General features: G+C 49.6%; 1 protein-coding gene across 7 annotated transcripts in view; it reads right to left on the reverse strand.

Annotated features, from left to right (window-relative positions):
• Positions 1 to 17,278, reverse strand: part of LOC149322342 (kinesin-like protein KIF19) — a 72,796-nt gene that overhangs the window by 23,958 nt on the left and 31,560 nt on the right. For 6 of the 7 annotated variants that reach the window (XM_089539971.1, XM_089539944.1, XM_089539935.1 and 3 more), the window contains 4 exons: positions 16,476 to 16,612; positions 6,664 to 6,789; positions 4,333 to 4,527; positions 3,612 to 3,758 (listed from right to left, as the gene is read on the reverse strand). In XM_089539971.1, the coding sequence (XP_089396097.1) occupies positions 3,612 to 3,758; positions 4,333 to 4,527; positions 6,664 to 6,789; positions 16,476 to 16,612 (605 nt within the window). Of the gene's footprint in view, positions 1 to 3,611; positions 3,759 to 4,332; positions 4,528 to 6,663; positions 6,790 to 8,552; positions 8,727 to 16,475; positions 16,613 to 17,278 lie in introns of those variants that run through there. The other variant, XM_089539990.1, reaches the window with a different exon arrangement.

The raw sequence follows: 17,278 nt of genomic DNA on the forward strand, positions 1-17,278 counted from the left end.
TGAGGAGGCCGACATGCCATGCTTCCTTGCCGCGGTCTTCATTCGGTATCGGAAGCTCAGTTTTTCGTCGGTTTCCTTGTTGAACAGCCCTGAATTGTCAAAGGGCATGTCCTCGATCGCCGCCCTCGCTTGTGGGGTGAGGTCCGAAGCACAGAGCCAGGCATAACGGCGTAGGGCTATGGACCCAGAAAGAACTTTAGACGCACAGTCGGTGGAGTGCCTGGCGGAGATGATCTGTTTGCCCGCCATAAGATGGATTTCATTGTGGAGTGCAATCATCATCCGCCACCTGTCCTCAGGGAGTTCATTGATGGTAGGATCCATCTTTTCAGTCAATAGCTGGATATAGGCCCCCATGCAAGCTGCATAGTTGGCTATTTTCATATCCAACGCAGCGGAGGCGTAGAACTTTTTGGCGAGACCATCAAGCTTCTTGCTATCCCTGTCAATCGGGGAGGAAGACGGGTGTGGTGCGAATGTAGTCTGTGCCCCTTCCACAATGGCCGAGTTCGGCTTGGGGTGATTGGAAAGCCACGATGGTGCTGATGGCGTCACCCTGTATAAATTTTCAATTTTGCGAGAGGTGGATGATATGGTGGCAGGTGTGTCCCAGGACCTCTTCGCAATCTTTTCCAATGACGGGAGATAAGCCAAAGCCGGTGGTGCCGGTGCTGAGCCATGTATTCTTCTCTCCACAGGAGCCCTGGTGGCGCAGTGGTTAAATGCCTGTACTGCAGCCATTCACTCAAAACCACAAGGTTGCGAGTTCAAGACCAGCAAAAGGGCCCAAGCTCGACTCAGGCTTGCATCCTTCCGAGGTCGCTAAAATGAGTACCCAGACTGTTGGGGGCAAATTAGCTTACTTGCTAATTAGCTTACTTGCTGTTCACCGCTATGATCTTTGGAATAGCGGTATATAAATAAAACAAATTATTATCATTATTATTATTATCGAGGGCATCTTCCTCGGGATACGCGACCTCCAGTTTGAGAGCGTCAGCCATTCTGATGATCCGATCAGCAAAAGATCTCACGTCATCGGTGGGGGAAAGCAATGCAGGCTCCACGAATGACAACAGGGACTCTGTATCAGAGATGGGAGAATGTGAGCGGGACCGTGTGCGAGACCGGGACCAAGAGCGGCTCAGATGGACGGCGTCAGGTGAGGTGTCCCTCCTAGGTGTCAAGGGTAGCCTGGAGCGGCTGTCATCCTCGCAGGCTGTGTTGAGCTGTTGAGGGGACCTCGGTCTGACCCTGGTGGGTCCCGGGAGGTTGCGCCGAAGGTGAGAGGCTGACACAGGCAACAAGTATTGGCCCAAATGGTGGTCATAAACAAGGTCCGGGTAAGAATCAAAGAGGTCTCAGTCTGGGATGTCTTTGTCCGGTAGATCATAAGCCGAAGCCTCATCCGCCTCTGTGCCAAGGGTGGCTCAGTCTTTACGAGAGGGGGAGCGGACCCGGCGTCTGTCCCGTGGCGGGGAGCGAGAGTGAACCCGTGGCTTGTTCCGTGGCAGAGAACGAGATCTAGGTCTGGCCTTTTGGGGAGAAGGTGGGATGTCGGAATCTGGAATTTCTCCCTCAGACTCAGAGGAGCCGTCCAGGTTTACAATTTGAAGGTCCTCAGTTGGTACCGACAAGGGGCTGGAGATGAGAACCCTAGGTTCCAGTGGAACTGGGACCGATGCTGTAGGCAGCGACGGAATGGGAGTCGCCATCAGTCTAGACTCTGGCGACGGTACAGTCATAGGCCTCGAATACAGTGGCACTGAAACGGTGCTCGGAGGGCCCTTACGGCGAACCTTAGTCGGAGGTGATGCCGATCGAGCTCTCTTGGAGCCGCAGTCTGTGGAAGACGACTTGGGGGGCTTTTGCTTGTCCCCTTGCCTTTTTCTGGGCTGCTTGGACGGCTGCCCCTCATCTTCTCCAGAAGCTGTAACCACAGAGGGTTGGTTCAAGACCTTGTCGTAGAGGGCCGCCTTGAGGGTCCAGTCCCGGTTCTTCAAGGCCTGTGTGGACATGGCCTTGCAGTGGGGGCAAGTGCTTGGGATATGAGTTTCCCCCAAGCAAAGGACGCACTTATCATGGCCATCGGCCATAGGAATCTTCACCCTGCAATTGGCACACCTTTTAAGAGGCCATAACGACCGTACGGGCCTTTCCCGCTGGGAGGTCTCGTCGGTGTAGATCGACGTTTAAGATGAAATCCGTTAAGAATAGTCAGCCGTACCGAAGGTCAGTCAATGTCTGATCAGAGTCCGTTTGAGAATGGTCAGTCGTACCGAAGGTGAATGTGCAGAGATCCTAACAAGAATAGAAGTGAGTGCTAGCGAAGTTCCTCGAGCTGCTATTGCGGCGGAATGAAGGAACTGAAGAGAGCGGGACCGCTAGGGGCCTTATATAGAGGTGGGCAGAGCTACCGCCAAAAAGTTGCAGAAAGTTGCAAACTATTTTCTGCCCAGAGATTCTAGAAAGTTCCGAGTATTGCTGCGCAGGCGCAGAATAAAACCCATTTGTGTGATTCGCAGAGACCACGAAGAAGAAACCACCATTCACACAATAGCATTGACACATACAAGAACTAATGAAATTAAACTTAGTCACTTGTAGCAAAGTTGAAAGAAGGCAATATCTTCCCAGTCCAGAAGCAGAGCTTCAATCAGGGGACGATGGACATGTCAGTGGCTCAACAAGGCTGCCAGAAAAATTGAGGAGGGGGCACGACCAGCCTGTGTTGAGTGGTCAATATGAAATCCAGCTGTAATCCTGCCTGATTTCAGACTGAGTAAATGTGTGGGTGCCAAGGCAGGCTTCTTATAGAGTCTTGAGACAGTTAGGTGGATTTTCCACCCAGTGGGATATTCACCTGGTTGATGGTTTTAACTTCAGAGTTAACAAAAGGAATTTTTTGGTTGATGGCAGTGACATTAATTTAATCAAGCCGTAATAAGCTCAGGACAACCCCAGGGAATTTGGGATAGTATGGGGTGTGGGAAAGTACAGCATAATGATTGGTTTAATGCTTTAGACTGACAAACATTTGTCTGTGACTTTCAAGAGGAAATGCACACCACAGTGGGTGGGGGAAGCAGCAATATTCACAGTCATAAAGTTACAGGGATCCTTGCCATGTGCCTTCAGGTGTGTGAGCACTGAAAGGTCATTTCACTTTCCCAGGTTCATGCTTATGGCCTCTCTGTAACTGCTATTATTATAAAATATAACAAAATATTTGTACCCCAAAATAATTCAGGGTATGCAGGGTGGGGTAACATGATCAGCACTTTGAACTGTGCCTGGAAATAGACCAGTGAAGCTGTGGTAATAAGGAGTCATGTGTTCCCTATAAGTGGCCCTGGACAACAGTCTGACTAACCTGCTGATGTTTCTAGACACTTTTCATACTAAGCATACCAGACAGGATGTAACTAAGGAATGTGTCATCATAGCAAGATAAAGTTTAGTTATATTTTGATAAATGCTAGCATGAAACTCTTCCCAGTAAGGCCCTTTAGTCTGGTTTGCCTCAAGAAAAATGCAATAGAATGTACAAGTGCAACCAAGCTTTGCCCAGCGTCAACCATAACATCAGTTCCATCCACTGGCATGCTTACCTTTAGAAGGCGTGTGAGCTTGCTGTCCCGGTAATTGACATATTTGACACCTGCCCTGTCACTGAGTGCATTGATGCAGTTGCCAAGAGCCAGCAGGGAGCGATTGATGTGAGCTCCCTCCTTCATTCGCTGCCCACGGTTCTGTGTCTGTGGGAGAAGGAAAGTAGGATGGACAGGAGAATGAAGTAGTTGTTCTGGCAGAGACTAGGCATGGAGCACGCTGTGCCATTTTTCTGGCTTGTAGTTTTGAGAGTGGGTTGGAATCTGTTCCTCACATCCAGCATTTCAATTGCCTTCAAAGGAATATTCACAGAAGGAGAGGATGGCAGAAAATAATTTGACCTGAATTAAGTCAAGAGGACAGGAACCATTTTTCAGATACAAACACTGGGATAAAGAAGCTGGGACTGACTAGGAACATGATGGGCTAAAGAAGAAGATGGGTGGAGGAGACAGCAACTGAGCAAGAGAACCGAGGCAGGGTTTTAAAGATATCCCACAAATACTTGAACAAAAATAATACTGAGGATGTTTTCATAAGAACAAAAGATGAAAATTGCATGACTTCATTTTACTGAGATGGGCAGGTGCTTTAATACTGAAGTGTTGCTACCAACTCTAGTGCTCTGTGTATTTTACTACTATTTCTTTCTGTGCTTCTGTAATTTCACTGGATATATTTGTGAGCATTCAGTGTAGAGCCTCCCCTTTTACCTCATACCTGAGATGCCCGCTCTGAGCCAGCTAAGTCAATCATGAAAAGTCTGCCAACACGCACTTCCTGCATAATATTCTTGATGCGGCTCTTCTGACGTACAGTGACCTGCAGTACAGCATGGGAACGTGAGGATGTCCGGTTGGCAGCTGTAGGCTCCTGTGTCCGTTGCTTATTGCCTTTCATTAGCAGCTGCATTATCTGCATGGAAGAGAAGCAGCTGAAGATATCTGTAGAATTATCCAGTACTCGTGAATATAATTTAGTGTCCATGGAGGCTTATTAAAGCTCTGGCAGTTCTGTACTAGTGTCAAAAGAAAGAGACAAGAGTCACAGAAAGAGAGCAAGATTAATCTGGACTGTAAACCTCTTGATCCTTGATCACATGAAAAATGGCCAAAGGAATTAGATATATTTGTAGAGATAAATGGGGAACGTGTCTCTTACTTGAATATTGTTCACATATCTTATTTACAAAGAATATATTCTTCACAGAAGATTATTTTCAATAACAGGATGAGACACTATCTCATAGTTTCTCTCTTCTATGTTTTCGGAAATCAGAAATAATCCTTTTCTCTTGGGTGGACCACTGGAATCATGGGAACAGCAACAGCAAATTCTGCATTGGTAGTTATACTTCTGAAAAAACAGTGTGGTGTAGTAGTTTGAGCATTGGACTAGGACAGTGATGGTGAACCTTTTATAGGCCGAGTGCCCAAACTGCAACCCAGACCCCACTTATTTATTGCAAAGTGCCACGTCCCTCTGGCTTTCTAGTAAGAGACTCTGGCAAACTCTGTGCTAGGATGACAGCATGTGTGCCCACAGAGAGGGCTCTGAGTGCCACCTCTGGCACACGTGCCATAGGTTCGCCATCACTGCACTAGGACTTTAGAGACCAGGGTTCAAATTCCTACTCAACCATGGAAACCCACTGGGTGGCCTTCGGCAAGTCACAGTCTCAGAGGAAGACAAAGGCAAACCTTCTCTGAACAAATCTTGCCAAGAAAACCATGTAATAGGGCCACCTTAGGGTCACCAAAAGCAGAAATTACTTGAAGGCACACAACAACACTTATACTTCTAGATACGGATAGTTGAAGAATAGAGAAAGGCATCCAGCCCCCTCATTCATTCCATTTTAACTTTTCTCTCACTCAGAACAGTGCCACGTTTCAAGCATATTATGCTTCTTGAAATGAACTTTTCTGTTACTAGAACGTCACTTATGTCTGTTCTTCCCACATCAAAACCTTTGTAAACCAAAGTGGCCTCCACTTCTAGAGATGGGAAACTAATCCAGGTGGAGCGTACAGATGAGGATATCCACACACGGAGTAAATCTCTTGGGAATTTTTATGGGTGTTTAGAAAATGATGTGTTGAGAACCTGAAGTACTTCTGTGATTCCTCACCATTGTTTAGTCTGCTGTTGGCCATTCTGCTGGTATTCTAAGGCTGCTGGAAGTTGGGGTCCAGAAACATTTGCAATGTTTGCAAGGCTACAGCTGTCCATCCCTGCTCTATATAGCCATTTTTTTCAATTGGGGAAAAAAACTAAGTAGAAAAACTAAGTAGAAAAATCTGTACTGACAGTTGTCTGAAGAACTGGGTTGATTCTTTTCCCTCTCTCTACCCACAAAGATAAAGTAAGCTGAATTAAACAAGAACATGAAATTCAGTTATCAGTTTGTGGTTTTGTCTTTTACCTCAAAAACTATAGTAAATCCAAATGCAAACAAGAATCACCTTTATAAATTCAGCCTTATCCCCAGCTTAATGGCTTACTAAGAGTTTACTGAAACCCATGTCACCTTTCAATAAGCAAGAGAACAAACAATAGTATTGGCTGAAACTGCTCAAACCTTTAGCGACCAAAAAGAGCCAATATAAGACTCAAAAAAGAGGGTCAAAGCATTTAAGGGCCATTAATGAAGATACTTTGTAGGGATGCTGGAATGACAGCATTTTTAACAAGAAGGGCAATCTATGTGGGAGACAGGAAAGTGAGATAGATGGACTCTAAATTTGACCAAGGCTGGATCAAATGGGCTTGATCCGGATCTTCACTTGAAACAGTCCCCAGACAGCCACAGTAACAGGTACATAGGTATGACTGGCTCCTGCACAGAGTTTCCATAACATTTTTGTAGTACAATTCCCAGAATCCCAGGTTGGATGGTGGGATTCTTGGAGTTGTAGCTCAAAACAGTAACGCTTTGAAGCTCAGTTCTTTCAGAGTAGGAAATTAATACTGGTGTCACTACTCTGTAGAGCAGCATTTGGTAGCAGTGAAATTAACGGCCATTGGCATAATTGGTTTATATGTGTTCACCTCCTTAGCATTGATAGTGGACACTTCAGTGATTCCGGCCACTTGGATTACACCTTTGGAATCTTCACGTAGGTCCAAGTACCCCAGGGATGGGTTAAGCAGGTCCCGGATCATCTCATTGTAAATCTATTTCAGAGAAAGAGAACATATAGTTCAGGCAGGCACAGCTCCATCACACCACAGCCCAGATGCACACGAAAGACCCCCCCTCCATCCGAAATGCCACCGTTATTGCCTCAGAGGGAGAAAAGAACTGGCAGTATGTGCTGGACATAATCCCTTCCTCCACTACCATTTCCTTTTCTTTGTGTGTCATGTCTTATTTAGAATGTAAGCCTGAGCAGGGAACTCTCAAATTAACAATTTGTAAGCAGCCTGGTGTAAGACCCAGCAACTTCCACCAGAAATCCACAACAGCAACTTGCTTCAAAGCAGTGAAGTTTTATTGGAAATACAGGTAGATGTGACTAGACAAACTTTTCAGCAGAATCTGGCAAGCCAAGCCTCAAGCACTAAGTTAAAACAGCTACTTCTCCCCACCTTTTTTCCCCTGTGAACCCTTTCCCCCCTCCTTCCAGGACTGAGAAGCCTGAGAAGCAAACACTGTGGCCTTGAAGACGCTTACAGATGTCTCGGCCTTATCACATTCCATTCCATAGCAGCAATCATTCCCAAGCACCAGCCAGCACTACAACCCCCCATCCCCCCCACTACAAGCAGGCAGAACTACAATTCTAAAGCAATTGCTAAGCAAGATGATCAATGACTATAGGAACTGTGAATCTTGATTTGTAATTAGCTTTGGAGTTCTGACACCTGGAGAGACTTTGTGGCTGATGAGTGGGTATAAACACACAAAACAAATAAATAAAATATGCCAGTGTCCAGGGATCAAATAGCATGTAATCAAGGAGTTTTGGTTATTATTTTTAATTTAGGGCTGGAAGTCGTTGGGCTCCAATTTTCATCAGACTCATGGCATATCATGATAGGAGCATTAGTCTATCAACATATAGAGAGCCAAAGTTCCCCAGCCCTGTTTTACCTGGTTCTGAAAAGGGTGGATGTTGAGGCTTGGTCAGGTAGAACAAAATAATGTTTGAAACTTAGTTATAGGTCACTGGATTCTGCCCCACCAAGGCCAGCTCTACCATTAGGCAGTGATGCATCCACCTCAGGCAGCAGATTTTGGACATCATGAAAAGGCTGCAAATGGTTATTTAATTTCTTAGTATTATATACATATTTTCAATTGTGTATGGGAAGAAGTGGCAACAATAATTTGTGCCACAATAATTTGGCTGGCTTTGGGTGCAATGCATCTTGAGCTGGGTGGATAGTGTCATACCATTTGCTGCTGAGCTTCAGGCAGCAAGATGTCTTGGGAATGCTCCTGTGCTTCACCCAATTAGTTAGTTATATAGTATGGCACCTCCTCAGTGATCGCAATTGGGCTTAATGACATGCCCATGTAAATTTAGCCCTCCTGAGAGTTCCTTGAGGAGATCCCTGGCAGTTGGTGGAATTAGAAGCTACATTTATAATCGTTATAATTTTAGAATCATAGAATCATAGAGTTGGAAAAGACCACAAGGGCCATCTCCCCTGCCATGCAGGAAATCTCAATCAAAGCATACCCGACAGATGGCCAACCAGCCTCCGTTTGAAGACCTCCAAGGAGGGAGACTCCACTACACTCCTAGGAAGTGTGTTCCACTGTCGAACAGCCCTTACTGTCAGGATGTTCCTCCTAATGTTGAGGTGGAATCTCTTTTCCTGTAACTTGCATCCATTGCTCTGGGTCCTAGTCTCTGGAGCAGCAGGAAAAAAGCTTGCTCCATCCTCAATATGACACCCCTTCAAATATTTAAACAGGACTATCATATCACCTTTTCATCTTCTCTTCTCCAGGCTAAACATCCCCAGCTCCCTAAGTCATTCCTCATAGGACATGGTTTCCAGGCTCTTCACCATTTTAGTTGTCCTCCTTTGGACACGCTCCAGTTTCTCAACATTCTTTTTGAATTGTGGTGCCCAGAACTGGATACTGTACAGTATTCCAGGTGGGGCCTGACCAAAGCAAAATAGAGTGGCACTATTACTTCCCTTGATCTAGACACTATACTTTTATTGATGCAGCCTAAAATTGCATTGGCCTTGTAACTGCCGCATCACACTGTTGACTCATGTTCAACTTGTGGTCTACTTGGACTCCTTGGCGGGTTACAGACCGCCCATTTGGGGTGGGCTGTACCCGCCCCTTTCCCCGGTGTATCGGGGCCTCAGCAGCCAGAACGGCAGCCGCTGAGGTCCCGATCCGCCGCTTTTCAGGCTGCGGGGAAGCAGCAAAACGCTGCTTCCCCGCAGCCTGGAAAGGGGTGTCCTTGGGGCTTCAAGCCCCAAGGACACCCCACGGTGGCGGGGAGGAGGAGAAAGGGGCTGCTTGGCCCCTTTCTCCTTTGGTCCGCTGTGCGCAGCCATCTGAAGGCTGCACCCAGCGGACCAAACCAGGAAGGAGCTCCAAAACGGAGCTCCTTCCTGCTCCGCACTAAGGGCGCACTAGGCGCCCTGGTGCGGAGCGAGGACGTCACTTCCGCGCCACCCCATATAGAGGTGGCGCGGTCGTGACATCCTCATGGCAGCGGCCGTGTGGAATGGCTGCCGCCATTTTGTGCACGCTCCGCGCGTCCTAGGGTTGGGGGCGTCCGGAAAGGACGCCCCTTTTTAACCCTAGCACGCGCAGAGCACGTACTAAAGTGCCCGTTTGTAACGGGCCCCAGATCCCTTTCACACGTAGTTTCATTCAGTCAGGTGTCCCTCATCCTATATCTATGCATTTCATTTTTCTGCCCTAAGTGCAGTATCTTACATTTCTCTGTGTTGAATTTCATTTTGTTAGCTTTAGCCCAGCTTTCTAGTCTATTCAGGTCATTTTGAATTTTTATCCTGTCCTCTGGGGTATTTGCTACTCCTCCTAATTTGGTGTCATCTACAAATTTGATAAGTATGCCCTCAATTCTGTCATCCAAGTCATTGATGAAGATGTTGAATAGCACTGGGCCCAGGACAGAGCCATGTGGGACCCCACTGGTCACTTCTCTCCAGGATGAAAAGGAGCCATTTTTGAGCACCTTTTGGGTTCAGCCGGTCAACCAATTACAAATCCATGTAACAGTTACCTGGTCTAGCCCAGGTAGAGCCTGTTATTGTAGCATGCTTGCTGACCAATTAATTTCCTGCTGTGCCCAGGACATTTGACAACTTCACCCCAATGCCATCTCCACCCTAGAACAAACAGCCTAACAGTACATTAGCAACAGAACTGTTTAGAACAGGGGTCGGCAACCTCCGGCCCGCGGGCCGGATGCGGCCCGCGAAGGCCTGGCTACCGGCCCCCGGTTGCTATTGCCGCCGCCGCCGCCGCAGCTTTTCGCCGCTCTGGGCGCCGCCAGAGGCCCCCTGCTCTGGGCGCCGCCATCTTGGGCGGCAAAATGGCGGCGCCCATAGCGGCCTCTGGGGCTATGGGCGCCGCCATTTTGCCGCCCAAAATGGCGGCGCCCAGAGCGGCCGCCGCGGCACCGGCGGCACCGGCGGCAATGGCGGCACCGGCGGCGGGCCTCTAGGAGGCCCGCTGCCGTCTCTGGGACCCTCCAGGAGGGCTCCCAGGACAGCAGGGGGCCTCTGCGGGGCCCGCTGCCGTCCCTGGGGCCCTCTAGGTGGGCTCCCAGGGCGGCAGGGGGCCTCTGCGGGGCCCGCTGCCGTCCCTGGGGCCCTCCAGGTGAGCTCCCAGGGCGGCAGGGGGCCTCTTCGGGGCCCGCTGCCGTCTCTGGGGCCCTCCAGGCGGCTCCCAGGGCGGCAGGGGGCCTCTGCGGGGCCCGCTGCCGTCCCTGGGGCCCTGCAGGAGGGCTCCCAGGGCGGCAGGGGGCCTCTGGGAGGCCCGCTGCCATCCCTAGGGCCCTCCAGGCGGGCTCCCAGGGCGGCAGGGGGCCTCTGCGGGGCCCGCTGCTGTCCCTGGGGCCCTGCAGGAGGGCTCCCAGGGCGGCAGGGGCCTCTGCGGGGCCCGCTGCCGTCTCTGGGGCCCTGCAGGAGGGCTCCCAGGGCGGCAGGGGGCCTCTGGGAGGCTCGCTGCCGTCTCTGGGACCCTCCAGGCGGGCTCCCAGGGCAGCAGGGGGCCTTTGCGGGGCCCGCTGCCGTCCCTGGGGCCTTGCAGGAGGGCTCCCAGAGCGGCAGGGGGCCTCTGCGGGGCCCGCTGCCGTCTCTGGGGCCCTGCAGGAGGGCTCCCAGGGCGGCAGGGGGCCTCTGGGAGGCGCGCTGCTGTCTCTGGGGCCCTCCAGGCGGGCTCACAGGGTGGTAGGGGGCCTCTGGGAGGCGCGCTGATGTCCCTGGGGCCCTCCAGGCGGGCTCCCAGGGCAGCAGGGGGCCTCTGGGAGGCTCGCTGCCGTCTCTGGGACCCTCCTGGCGGGCTCCCAGGGCGGCAGGGGGCCTCTGTGGGGCCCGCTGCCGTCCCTGGGGCCTTGCAGGAGGGCTCCCAGAGCGGCAGGGGGCCTCTGCGGGGCCCGCTGCCGTCTCTGGGGCCCTGCAGGAGGGCTCCCAGGGCGGCAGGGGGCCTCTGGGAGGCGCGCTGCTGTCTCTGGGGCCCTCCAGGCGGGCTCACAGGGCGGTAGGGGGCCTCTGCGGGGCCTGCTGCCATCTCTGGGGCCCTGCAGGAGGGCTCCCAGGGCAGCAGGGGGCCTCTGCGGGGCCCGCTGCCGTCTCTGGGGCCTCCCAGGAGGGCTCCCAGGGCGGCAGGGGGCCTCTGGGAGGCCCGTTGCCGTCTCTGGGGCCCTCCAGGGGGTCCTCCAACACTGGCAGGCCCCCCCCAGCTTTTTTGCCGGTCTCTGACGGGGCCTGGGGCCCCGTCAGGGTCCAGCAAAAATGGGGAGGCCTGGCCACCGGAGGGTGGAAGCTCCGCCCCTGGCATGCGGCCCTGCCCCTGGAGGGTGAAAGCTCCACCCCCCAGCACACGGCCCCGCCCCAGAGGGTGGAAGCTCCACCCCTGGCACGTGGCCCCGCCCCGGAGGGTCAAAGCTCCACCCCCCGGCTTCGGCCTCCCCAGTCGCCTGAGGAACAGCAACCCGGCCCCTGGCTCAAAAAGGTTGCCTACCCCTGGTTTAGAACACTGCTCCCCATGCTACTCATGTCTGAATAAGCCTTGAGAAAGAAAATTGATTTTGGGGGGAAACAGAGGATGCTGATAGCTTGGCTTCAGCAGAGTAGATGCTGGAAGCAAAGCTGGGCATAAGATGGAGTGAGTCCTCCACCATAACATTATCTTGGGGACTGGAAGAAATAGAAAGGAACTTTAGTTCCTTTAGAATATTCTTTCACAGTATGGTTCATTTTACTCCCTGTTTGTTGCTGGGTGGCTGCTTACTCCAAGCTGGTAACATATGTCAATATTATACTAGCTTGAGGCCTGATGTGTTACCAAGGTGATTATCTGTGCATGCAAGCGTGAGTACAGCAGTCATAAAGGCAGAAACGATGGAAAGGGTTTCAGAAGGAGACAGCTTATGGGACATAGGTTTAAGACAAAAATGCATCTCTAATGGAAATGCTGCTTCCTATTCAGTGCTTTTCTCTTTAGGTTTTTAAGGTGAACAATGAGCATCGATGTAATGTGGAAATAGTACAAAATAATTGTGGGCAACCGTGTTCAGAAAAACAACCATATTAGGACCTGAACTGACAGGCCAAAATAAAGCTGCTTCAGGCCACTTTAGAGGTATGCTGTTTAAATGACAGACACATCTTAAGAGGCCAGAAGCTGCACCTTGAACTGGAGCGTAGCTTTGGCGTGGCTTCTGGCTTCTTAGGATGCATGCATCATTTAAACAACATACCTCCACCAAAGTGAACTGAAGCAGCTTTATTTTGGCCTGTCTGTTCAGACCCTATGTGAGTGATTCTCAATCATTTCTAGCCTATGATGACAAGAATTTCAACAGGGATAAATGTAAGGTACCCTAAAGGCAGCAGAACCTATTGAATCTTGGAAGCTAAGCTATCTGCTAGTGTTCATTTATGAGAGTTTCGGAACTCAGATTTATCTTAGTTGAACTGCAATATTATTCCTCCAGTTTCTTTTTGATTATCATTGGCCCGATTTAAACGGGCTTTTGCGCCGCCCCGTCACGTGCTAGGGGTTGGCCGAGGACACAGCATCCATACTGGCCTCACCTCTAGCACGTGACGGGGGCGTAAAAATGGCGGCACCCTGTTCACGTGGGTGCCGCAATTTTGACACGACGGATGCATAGCATCCACACGTCCCGTCACACTGGTGATGTCACGAGTGCGCCATTTGTGCACTTGGGTGTTGCAAGCGTGACGCAAAAAGAACCTGCTTTTTGTGGGTTCTTTTTCCACCACCAGGAAGCCTCGCTGTTTGGCAGCTGAGGCTTCCTGCTGGCAGAAATGGAGGCGGCGGCAGACCACCCTTTTTGGGAGGTCTATATCCCGCCAAAATTAAGGGTCTCCCCTAAATACCCTAAAGGCACCAGATTGTGGCTGATCTTGAAAGCTAACTAGGGTCAGCTTAGTATTTGGTTAGTACTTGGATGGGAGACCACCAACAAATGGTGCTATATGCTATATTCCATAAGAAGCAACTGGTGAAACCATCTCTGACCATTCCTTGCTTAAGAAAACCCCATGAAATTAATAAGGTCACCATAAGTCCTCAGACAATTTGAAGGCCCATACAAACATACACTCTCAACATATAGGCAGGAAAATGAATTCCATAAATAAAGGATGGGTGACACCTGGTTTGAAAGCAGGAGTCTTAGTAGACCACAAACTAAACTTGAGTCAACCATGTCTATGCAGTCAATGCCTAAAAGCCAATACAATGCAATGGAAACCAAGCCTTATGAGGAACAACTGAGGGTATGTTTAGCCTGAAGAAAGGACTGAGAGGTGACTTGGTAGTCATCTTTAAAAATTCGAGACATAGAAGACAGTGGTGTCATGGGGAGCTAGGGGACAGTGGTGTGGCCTGCACCAAGTGACACCCCAGAAGAGGGGTGACACCCAGTTGGGCCCTCTCCAAGCTGGAGAGGTGCCTCCTCCACACCCCTTCCAACACTGTTACCATGGCGTTGCTCTCCTCTTGAGGAGCACAACAACGGGGCAGCGAAGGGGAGGGCCGGGCACAGCCTTCCCAGCCTTGTCACTGTGCCACTGTTCATGAGAAGAACGATGCTGGGGCAATGAAGGAGAGGGACGAGCATGGCACACTGCCACAGTGCCACTCTCCAAATAAGAAGAATGGCCTGCAGTAGCAGCAGAGACGGAGAACTGGCAAAAGCACAGTTGCCCCAGAAAGCCTGCCCCTGTCTGGGACTCTGCCCCCTGCTCAGAAGTCTCACACCACTGGTAGAAGATGAAGGCAGCTTGTTTTCTGCTGTTCCAGATACTAGAACACAAACTAAGAGATTCAAATTACAAGAAAACAGATTCCATCTAAAGAAAAGAGATTCCACTTAACATTAGATATAACTCCTTCACTGTGAGACCTGCCTGAAAGTGGAACAGACTGCCTCAGAAGGAAGTGGATACTCCATCTCTGGAGATCTTTAAATTGCAGCTGGAAGTGTCTATTTAGAATGGTGCTTTAGTTGAGTATTTCTGCAAGACTAGATGACCATTATTATCATCACCATCATCATCCTGCCTTCCTCCTGGTATAGGGTCTTACTTCCGACTCTAAGATTCTATGACTCTACATACCATATACACTCATGTATAAGTATAGTAATTTTAGTCAAAAAATTGAGCCCAAAAACCTGGGTCAACTTATCCACAGGCCAATTTAAGTATTCCCTGATTAGAGTGGAGAAAATATAAATTAAGAAAGATGTTAGTTTAATCCATTTTAGGAGCAACTAAAAATGCACTAATCCCTTCTATTCTCTCCACCATGGTGGCACTTCTGACCTTTTGAATGCCGGGGTAGAAAAATGACAGCAGTGCCAGCTTTTTGACATACCCCCTCAAAGGTACACCATGAAGAACGGCTTTGAAGGATTTACTCATGTATAAGTCAAGAAATTTAGATTTAAAAAATTGGCCCAAAAACCTAAGTCGACTTATCTACGGGACAAAGTAAGTATTGATTTTTAACTCATTACACACACACACACACACACACACACACACACACACGGTGAAAGGCAAGAGTTTAATCTGCCCTGGAAGCACTGATCCACCTCTATGCTCATCTGTCCAGCCTTTAGTATGAGCACTAATAGTTATGTCTGCTGGAATTTTGTTAAGTTCTTTGGCATTGGCGGGGTACAGACCGCCGCTTTGCGGCGGTCTGCCGCCGCCGCCAGTAGGTCCGCGGGGGAGCCAGAGCCTTCAGACGGCCCGACTCCCGCGCGGACCGAAAAAGAAGCTCCAAAATGGAGCTTCTTTTACCGTCGCGTTTGCGACGTAGCGAGGCGCCAGGGGCGCGCTCGCTACGTCACAAGCAGCGCGACGCGTACGGACGCTCAGCGTCCGATACGCAAAGATGGCGGCGCCCATGTGGAAGGGGCGCCGCCATCTTGTACGTATAGGATACGTACTAGGGTTAGGGGGGTGCGGAAGCACCGCCCCTTCCTAACCCTAGTACGTATTCTATACGTACTAAATGGCGGTATGTATCCCGCCATTGTTTTCCTTTGCTTTATCCTTTAGATTCTTTATTACAAATACCTAAGTTTTACCCTTGGCTTGTCTGTGAGTCATATCAACAGCCATAATTTTGACCCCAAAACCTGCCCACGACTTGTATATGAGGTCGACCTATAGTTGAGTATATAGAGTAAATAAGATAGTTGGGTATGTTTGTCAGCTTTTCCAGGTTAAAATCAGGCAGTTACAATATTAAAGTTAAAGGCTATAATCACAGTTAACATAGTTGGGATACAGACTGCCCCTTTGGGGCGGCCTGCACCTGCCCCTTTCCCTGACAGATCAGGGCCTCAGCTGCCACAGCAGCAGTCCCGGAGGCCCCGATCCGCAGCTTTTCCAGGCCTTGGGGAAGTGGCAAAAGGACACCCCAACAGTGATGGGGAGACAGAGAAAGGGGCTGCTTGGCCCCTTTCTCTTCAGTATTGCTGGCGTGGCTGTGTAAAGGCCGCACCAGTGATACATAGCACAAAAGGAGCTCCGTTTTGGAGCTCATTTTGGCACCACTGAAAAGGCACCACAAGTGCCCTTCAGCGGTGCCAGGACGTTTGGACACGACGCGGCCGTTATGTCAAAATGGTGGCACCCGTGTGTACAGGGCGCCGTCATTTTGATGCCCCCGTCACGTGCTAGGGGTGAGGCCGGTATGGACGCTGCGTCCTTGGCCAACCCCTAGCACATGACGGGGACGCCGCATCCGCCAGTATGTACAGTGCCATAGTTGCCATTTTCTTTGCTTTGCCTTTTCATCTTTTTTGACATGTGTGCATCTTCTTAGCCCCACATGTACCTGGTTGCCTCCCCCACACATTGCACAGTCATGACTGACTGTCATTCTCTCCTCACTCATTCAGCCTTTACGGTGAGCACAAACGGTCATGCCTGCCAAAATTTATAAAGTTCTTTGGCATCATTTTCCTTTGCCTCATCTTTTACATCCTTTGTTACATGCCCTTAGGTTTTACCCTCAACTTATTCATGGGTCATATTGAAATCCATAATTTTGGCTCCAAAACCTGTCTTCGACTTACACATGAGGTCAACTTATAGTTGAGTATATATGATACTCCTCCCCTGCTCTGATGTTGACCCACCTCCAAGTAGGACATAGACACCTCATACTCCATGTCGTTGCTTGTTTCCTCAATAGCACGGAAAAGGTCATTGAGCGTGCGTACATAAATACCAGGTTCACTGTCTGTGCCAAGCATGGTATAGGTCTTTCCACAGCCTGAGAAGAAGAATGAGAACATATTCAGTAAACAAATTATTTTCATTTGGGAGGGCACCCAAAGTTGGAACTCCATCTTAATAAATTGCATTTTTAAAGGAATTCTTTGCTTCTTCAACTCTTCACTTTCCAACAGAGGTTATTTCTTAACATACTGCAAACCACTGGAGGTCATGGTAAGGTGAGATGCGCTGCCTAACACACTTCTTAAATGAGAAGAAGTTAATGGCTCCTTTCTTTGCTTTTATGCTCATAAACAAAAATAGTAAATGGGTAGGGACAAACTATGGAAGCTTTAAATGGCTTCCTGGGACAGGATTATCTCCTGCATGATTGTTCTGGAGTGAACAAGGGTATGTTGAGTACCCTTTGCTGGAGTAAGATATGGTAATGGTATAAATATGACTTCGTTCAAAGATTCGGACTAATTTTGTGCTTTGGATTTATTCTGCTATTAGTCAAAGAACTGATCATTTTCATACATTAAGTGGGCATTTTAAGAAAAATGTGGCCTGAAACAGACCAGCCAAAAGGGACACTGCCAGGTTGAGTTGGGGGTGTGGCATTTAGATAACGCACACCCCAAACACAGCCAGAAGCTGCCCTGACGCCACTCTAAACGAAAAGAACTGGCCTGAAAAGGAGCTCCTTTTCAGAAACTGGTTT

The sequence above is a fragment of the Sceloporus occidentalis genome, unplaced genomic scaffold (assembly GCF_023333645.1).
Source record: "Sceloporus occidentalis isolate IW3139 unplaced genomic scaffold, rSceOcc1.0.p SCAF_1, whole genome shotgun sequence".
Lineage (NCBI taxonomy): Eukaryota > Metazoa > Chordata > Lepidosauria > Squamata > Phrynosomatidae > Sceloporus > Sceloporus occidentalis.